Source organism: Rhinopithecus bieti, unplaced genomic scaffold (genome assembly GCF_001698545.2).
Source record: "Rhinopithecus bieti isolate Rb0 unplaced genomic scaffold, ASM169854v2 scaffold_17174, whole genome shotgun sequence".
In the NCBI taxonomy this organism is placed as follows: domain Eukaryota; kingdom Metazoa; phylum Chordata; class Mammalia; order Primates; family Cercopithecidae; genus Rhinopithecus; species Rhinopithecus bieti.
The window spans coordinates 1,915,936-1,923,874 of NW_016808962.1; the positions used below are offsets into that span (position 1 = coordinate 1,915,936).

A 7,939-nucleotide genomic window follows, 5' to 3' on the forward strand; every position below is an offset into this window, starting at 1 on the left:
GAGACAGAGTCTCGCTCTGTTTACCAGGCTGGAGTGCAGTGGCATGATCTCGGCTCACTGACTTTTTTGTATTTTTAGTAGAGACGGGGTTTCACCATGTTACCTAGGATGGTCTCGATCTCCTGACCTCGTGATCCACCCGTCTTGGCCTCCCAAAGTGCTGGAATTACAGGCATGTGCCACAACGCCTGGCTAGTTTTGTATTTTTAGTAGAGATGGGGTTTCCCCATGTTGGTCACGCTGGTCTCAAACTCCATCTCAAAAAAAAAAAAAGAAAATTTGTGAATTTTTTTTCTGTATCCATCTCTTACAGTTTTTTTGAGGTGGGGTAGTAAAATTTATATAATGTTTTTACCGTCTTAACCAGTTGTACCGCTTTGTAAAGCTGTGTGTATTTTCACTGCTGCACAGCAAATCTGCAGGAAACTCTGAACCCATTAAACAGCTTCCCATTCACTCCACTTTTTTTTTTTTTTTTTTTTTTCTGAGACTGAGTCTTTCTCTGTTGCCCAGGCTGGAGTGCAGTGGCACGATCTTGGCTCACTGCAACCTCCACCTCCTGGGTTCAAGCCATTCTCCTGCCTCAGCCTCTCGAGTAGCTGGGATTACAGGCGCCCACCACCACGCCTGGCTAGTTTTCGTGTTTTTAATAGAATCAGGGTTTCACTATGTGGGCCAGGCTGGTCTTGAACTCCTGACCTCGTGATCTGTGTTTCTTGATCTCCCAAAGTGTTGAGATTACAGGTGTGAGCCACCGCGCCCGGCCTCCACTTTCTGTCTCTAGGATTTTGGCCACTGTAGGGACCTCATGTAAGTGGAGTCAGTGTTTTGTGATGGCTCATTGCACTCCATGTGGCGTCCTTGAGCGCCGTCCCTTCTGGAGCATGTGTCTGAGCTGCCTTCCTTTTTAAGGCTGAATGATGGGTAGGGGTCTGCATGGGCCACCTGTATTTATCCTCTTCTGCTGGGTGCTCAGGCTCCTCTACCCCTGGCCATTGTGGATGATGTTGCTGTAGACGGGCATGTGGATGCTTTCATGGACCTGGGCATGGATGCTGCCCTGGACAGGGGTGTGGATGCTGCTGTCGTGAACGGGTGTGGATGATGCTGCTGCGGACCGGGGTGTGTGTGATGCTGCTGTGAACAGGTGTGGATGCTGCCATGGACCAGGGTGTGGATACTGCCGTGGACAGGGGTTTGAATGATGCTGCCGTGGATGGGTGTGGATGCTGCCGAGGACAGGGGGTGTGGATGATGCTGCCATGGACCTGGGTGTGGATGCTGCTGCCATGGACCTGGGTGTGGATGCTGCTGTGGACAGTTGTCGATGATGCTGCCGTGGATGGGTGTGGATGCTGCCGTGAACAGGGTGTGGACGCTGCTGTGGACATGGGTGTACAAACCTTGTTTTGTTTCTAACAGAAGAATACTTTATGAGTGAGTCACCACCCTAAGGGCCACTGGCGTGGCCTGGGGTGCTCTTCCAGGGCTGGGCCATTCGGATACCCCCGGCCATGCCCAGGACCCCAGGCAGGTGCCCTGGACACATTTCCACATGAGTTGTCCTGATAGAATTGATTGTACTGGTGTTCACAGCAGTATCATCCACAAAAGGCTGGGTGGTGGTTGGCATTTGTACGTGGCTGCGTTTCTTAGAGTTTATTGTTTTGAATCACTTTCGTTCTTCTGTTCGTGCCCATTCCCGAGAGAAAGCATGCTGGTGCTGAGGTGCGGGTCATCACATCTGCTCATGGCCTCTCTTCTGCCCCCCTCGCAGCCCCCCTGGCCACAGAGAGGAGCCTTACTTGACAGAGGCGGGAAGGGACGCTTTCGACAAGTTCTGCAGGCTCCGCCAAGGGGAGCTTCAGCTGCTTGCTGGGGGCGTCCTACAGGCCGCGCAGCCCGTGCTGGTGAAGGAGTGTGAGCTGGTGAAAGATGTGCTGAACGTCTTGATTGGGGTCGTGTCTGCCACGTTTTCCCTCTGCCAGGTGAGAGCTGCTCACTCCCAGCCACAGCGGCGTGGGGCTGGCCCCCTCTCCACCAGGCACTGCCCAGCCCTTTACAGGGCAGAACAAGCCCCAGTGCAGGGAGTGGGGAGTGGCAGGGAAGGCCATCTTCAAGGGCCACCAGTGATGATAGCCAGCGTCATCCCATTTTGGTTCTAAAAAGTGTTAACATTCTTTTAAAAAACTGTAGAGAAATAACATGTTTATTGCTGTCGGCGAAACGATGGGAAATGTCCCTTCCCCCATTTCCATTTCCATCTTGGAGAAGTGCCAGGCGCCTTCCGAGCCTCCCCATCGCTCGGGAGGAGCACCTGCCTGCCGAGAGCGTCCCAAGATTGAGGCCTGCGCTGCTCTTCTCACTGGGCCGCGGTGTCATCCGGGATGGGTCCGGGACTTGCTGGTTCTGGCACCAGCTGCAGTTTAGCCAGCCCTCTGGCTGGGCACTGAAGGAGTAAATGGATTTATTCAGAAATAGGAAATCTTGTTCTGCAGCTTTTTCATTTAAGTGCTTATCTCCTTCTTTGGTCTTAAATGTTCTAGCCGGGCGCGATGGCTCACGCCTGTAATCCCAGCACTTTGGGAGGCCGAGGCGGGCGGATCACGAGGTCAGGAGATCGAGACCATCCTGGCTAACATGGTGAAACCCCGTCTCTACTAAAATACAAAAAATTAGCCGGGCGTGGTGGCGGGTGCCTGTAGTCCCAGCCACTCGGGAGGCTGAGGCAGGAGAATGGCGTGAACCCGGGAGGCGGAGCTTGCAGTGAGCTGAGATCCGGCCACTGCACTCCAGCCTGGGCGACAGAGCGAGACTCCGTCTCAAAAAAAAAAAAAAATGTTCTTTTATGGTGGCCATTCTTAGACTTCAGAATGGACTAGAAGCACAGCCAGTGACTGCCCCAGAAAAGTGCTCACCAGCAAGCTCCAGCTGCTGCCGGCGCCTGGTCTCAACACCGTTCTTGCGGCTCATCTTGTCTGTTGTGGGGATAGCCTTATTGTGTGGCACCAACCCTGACTCCTTCTCTTGTTTTTTGAGACAGGGTCTCACTCTTTCATCCATGCTGGAGTGCAGTGGCACCGTCACAGCTCACAGTAGCCTCGACCTCCTGGCCTGCATCTCAGTCCTCCCACCTTAGCCTCCTATGTAGCTGGGACTACAGGCATGTGCCACCACACTCAGCTCATTTTTTCTTTTTTTTTTTTTTTGAGACAGGGTCTCGCTCTGCTGCCCAGTCTGGAGTGTAATGGCATGGTCTCGGCTCACTGCAAATTCCGCCTCCCAGGTTCAAGCAATTCTCCTGCCTCAGCCTCCCGAGTAGCTGGGATTACAGGTGCACGCCACCATGGCCGGCTAATTTTTGTATTTTTAGTAGAGACGGGGTTTCACCATGTTGCCCAGGCTGGTCTCGGACTCCTGACCTCAAGTGATCGACCCACCTCGGCCTCCCAAAGTGCTAGGATTATAGGCGTGAGCCACCACACACGGCCCAGCCAGCTCATTTTTAAAATGTTTGTAGAGATGGGGTCTTGCCGTGTTGTCCAGGCTGGTCTTGAACTCCTGGGCTCAAGTGATCTCCCTACCTCAGCCTCCCAAAGTCCTGGGATTACAGGTGTGAGCCACCATGCCTGGCCCCTATTTTTCATTTCTGATTTTAGTAATTTGATTTTTTTCTCTTTCATAGTCATCTTTTTTTAAAAATTTTTTTTAATTTTTTAATTTTTTTTGAGATGGAGTCTTGCTCTGTCACCCGGGCTGGAGTGCAGTGGCGCGATCTTGGCTCACTGCAGGCTCCGCCTCCCGGGTTCATGCCGTTCTCCTGCCTCAGCCTCCCGAGTAGCTGGGACTACAGGCGCCCGCCACCACGCCCGGCTAATTTTTTGTATTTTTAGTAGAGACGGGATTTCACCGTGTTAGCCAGGATGGTCTTGATCTCCTGACCTTGTGATGCGCCGGCCTTGGCCTCCCAAAGTGCTAGAATTAGAGGCAAGAGCCACCACACCCAGCCTAGAGATAAGTCTGTTTTTTTTTTTTTTTTGAGATGGAGTCTCTGTTGCCCAGGCTGGAGTGCAGTGGCGCGATCTCAGCTCACTGCAACGTCCGCCTCCCGCGTTCAACGATTCTCTTGCCTCAGCCTCCTAAGTAGCTGGGACTACAGGTGCACACCACCATGCCTGGCTAATTTTTGTGTTTTTGGTAGAGACGGGGCTTTGCCATGTTGGCCAGGCTCATGATGAACTCCTGACCTGAAGTGATCCACCCGCCTCGGCCTCCTGAAGTGCTGGGATTACAGGCGTGAGCCACCATGCCTGGCCTAACTTTTAAAATTTTTGTAGAGATGGGGGTCTCGCTATGTTGCCCAGGCTGGTCTCAGACTCCTGGGCTCAAGTAATCCTCCTGCCTCAGCCTCCCAAAGTGCTGGGATTATAGGTGTGAGCCACTGTGCTTGGCCTAACAGCTCTTTTTAAAATATCTCTTTAGGATATACACAGTGCTGTTGTGATTTAGTATTTTGTTTCCTTGTAATGTGGGATATCTCTTTTCCTTTCTAACGTGGGTATTTGCAGCTGTAACCTCCCTCCTGGCTTCTGCTGCACCCATTCGTTGGGTTGTCATGAGCCCTCTACTGGGGGCCTCCATTCTGGTTATAAACACATTGCGGGGAATGTGCTGTGGCAAGTCTTTGTGCATCTTCCATCGTTTCCGCTATTTCATCCCAAAGAGTTGAATGAGCGGGTCTCACGGCAAACATGTTGTACAGCTTCTGCCCAGGAGCTGTCTGTGTCCTTGGGTCCTGTGGAAGGTGTTCTGTTTTTTCCTACCCTTTTCTACACTTGGCATTTTAAACATGCATTTTTCAGTGTGGTGAGAATTGGTGCCTTGTTTGGTGTGTATGTTTTTGTCCCTCAGTGTAGCCTTCTGGGCATTTGCTTTTGGGTCCTGGGGCACTCTAGGTGGTGTGGAGTTGGGTGCAAGGGTGGAGGGAGATGGCACCTTACTGGGGGTCTGGGTGCCTGGCCTCTGACCGGTGTCCTCTGCCCCTGTGCAGCCGGCCCAGGCCTTTGTGGTGAAGCGGGGTGTCCACGTGTCAGGAGCGTCTCCCGAGAGCATCAGCAGCCTGCTCTCGGAGGTGGCCGAGTATGGGACCTGCTACACACGCCTGAGTCACTTCTCTCTGCAACCTGTCCTGGACTCTTCGTACAGCAAAGGCCTCGTGTTCCAGGTATGGCCTCTGCCTCAGGACTGTCACACACCTTTGTGAGAACGGTGCCCACGACCTGGAAAAGAGAATCTCAGAAGTCCTTCTGGAGGACCAGAGAGTCTAAACCTTTTCTTTCCTTGCTAACATCTGAAACCCGATAGTGGCTCTTGAGGGATGGGTCAGTGAAGATGTTTTACCTCACTGGAAACCTGGGGCAGATGTGTGTGGGCCCTGGGGTGTGTGGGAGGCAGGTGCAGCCAGCATTCGGGGCATGCAGGGCAGGAAAGGCGTGAGTGGGGCTCTTGCTGCCTGCTCCCCAGTGGCACATTGCGGATAACTGATACTGCCCGGCCCTCGTGTTGGGTGAATTTACATTGCTGGGCGTTCTGAGCCAAGTCTGGCTCCAGAAGCCGCTTTTTGGTGAGTCTTGAAGCTGGCTCATATCGCTGAGTAGAGACCCATGGGACAGAGGGTGCACCTTGATTGGGAGAGAATAGGCAGGCGGATGATGGGTCATTTGGGGGACTGAGAGGAGGGTGTTGGGGAAGGTGGGCAGAGAGCACTGGAAGAGCCAGGCGGCGCAGCCTCCTTCGACTGTTGCTGTCACAGCAGGGGCTGTAGGGTGGGGTGATGTGGTGAGGTTTAGGTTTTAGACGGGCTGTGGAGGTGGGCATGGTGGGAGCTGCATGGGGCAGGAAGAGCTTCTAGGCAGAGGCTTAGCCCTGGGGCACTTGAGGGCTGGAGATGGTGGAGAAGGGGTCAGAGCAGGGACACTGAGAAGGGCTGGACTGTGGTTCCCGCTCATCTGCCAGGCGTGGCCAGGCGGGTTCTGGGGTGGGGGGACTGAGATTGGTCCAGGGTGCGCCTGTCTTGGCGTGACTTGCAGGGCCTGCTGGTGTGGCGTTGCCCAGGACGCTGGTGCCACTGAGGCCGCTGTGGTCCGAGCAGACGCAGCCCTCACAGCACTAGTGTCTGTGCACAGAGTGCAGCCGCCATTTCCCCCCTCACCCCTCAACCCCTATGCCACGCCCCTGGGGCAGCTGGTCTCAGATGAGAAGAAGGGTTGGTGGGGGGCCACAGCTTCTGGCTTCTTGTGGACGGGCCACATTTCCACCTGGTCCAGTGGTGGGATGTGGCTCACAGAGGCCCATTGCTTGGAAATGGAGCCCAGAGCTGAGGCAGGAAACAAAGCGCTGTGCCCAGCACTGGTGCCCCTCAGGCCCTGGTCACAGCTGCGTCCATGTGCCTGGCCGCCCTCCTCTCAGCCTCTTTGCCCACAGGCCTTCACCAGTGGCCTGAGGAGGTACCTGCAGTATTACCGGGCCTGCGTCCTTTCCACTTCGCCCACCCTGAGCCTCCTCACCATTGGTTTTCTCTTCAAGAAACTGGGCCGGCAGCTCAGGTGAGCCTCAGCATGGCGACTGAGCAGGGGACTTTGCAGGAGCGGCATGGGGCTTGCTGGGTGATGGAGGGTTTGCTCTGCTTCCTGGCAAGGAGGGCCTGTGGGAACAGCCCTCAGCAGGTGACTGGATGGCCCTTGGCTGGCCGAGTTCACCAGGTGCTGGGCACTGAGTGGGTGTGTCTGCCGTGGGCCCACCACAGCTGGCCCCATCCAGGCCCTCCAGGCCCGATGGCTCCTAATTGGCACACAGGGTCCCTAGGGATGTGGCTTCTGGTACACACAAGCTGGTTAGTGAGCAACCAGGCTGGGGAGCTATTGGCAAGTGCCTTCGGAGAAGGAAGAGTGAGAAGTTGGGCTTTGGGAGCAGTGGGAGAGGTGACCTTCCAGGCAGAGGAGCAGAATGTGGCAGGCCTGAGGAGACCCAAGGGCTGAGACACCGTGGGGCAGGGGAGCCTGGGCTGTGAAGGCGCGAGTTGTGGCAGGTGCTTGGTGCCAGTGTGTGGATGGGAGAGGCTCTCAGGTGCATTCCCCAGAAGTGGGAGGATCAGGGTGATTCGTGTGTTGGCCAGAACCTGGGAGGGAGGGGCCTGTTTGGTGTGGGTACTTCAGTGGGTCTGTGTGGACAGTGCAGAGGCCCAGGGCTGGGCACAAGTCCTGCAGGGAGCCCATTTCTGGGTCGTTGGGGTGCATGTGGTTTTCAAAGCCTGCATCTGAAGTCAGTTGCTCCAGGGAGCATGAAGATACATGGAGATTTTGCTCATGATCTGATCCAGGCCTGGGGACCCTGAGCCCGGTCATCTGGTCTGATCCTGCCTCTGGGTCTAGGTACCTGGCCGAGCTCTGTGGCGTTGGTGCTGTGCTCCCAGGCACCTGCGGAGGAGGCCCCAGGGCTGCGTTTCCCACCGTGAGTTGTGCGTCCCTGCCGAGTGTGTCAGCCTGGCGGGTTCCAGGAAAGGGGGCGACTGAGCGTGTCCCTGGGGGGCTGCTGGCGGCAGGGCTGCGTCTGACTCCCAGCGCTGGGTGCACTGAGCTGCCTCCCCACCCCCTTTGCGCTCTGCAGGGTGTGAAGCTGCTGTCCTACCTCTACCAGGAGGCGCTGCACAACTGCAGCAACGAGCACTACCCTGTGCTGCTGTCCCTGCTGAAGACCAGCTGCGAGCCCTACACCCGGTGGGCGGTGGGTGGTGGGCAGTGGGCTAGGCGGGCACGCACTCCCACCCGGCAGACATTTGAGAGCAGTCCCTTGTCAGACACCTGCTGAACGTGGGGATCACACAGGAAGGAGAGGGCAGGATAGGTGGCCTGGGCAGGAGCCCCCAACCCCCCACCCCAAC

At 55.7% G+C, this 7,939-nt stretch overlaps 1 protein-coding gene across 1 annotated transcript in view; it reads left to right on the forward strand.

The window, feature by feature from the left end:
* TUBGCP6 (tubulin gamma complex component 6) overlaps positions 1–7,939 on the forward strand; it is a 19,165-nt gene that overhangs the window by 2,502 nt on the left and 8,724 nt on the right. The window contains 5 exon segments of the mRNA XM_017888067.1: positions 1,778–1,988; positions 5,051–5,224; positions 6,484–6,605; positions 7,431–7,509; positions 7,666–7,775. Of these exon segments, the coding sequence (XP_017743556.1) occupies positions 1,778–1,988; positions 5,051–5,224; positions 6,484–6,605; positions 7,431–7,509; positions 7,666–7,775 (696 nt within the window).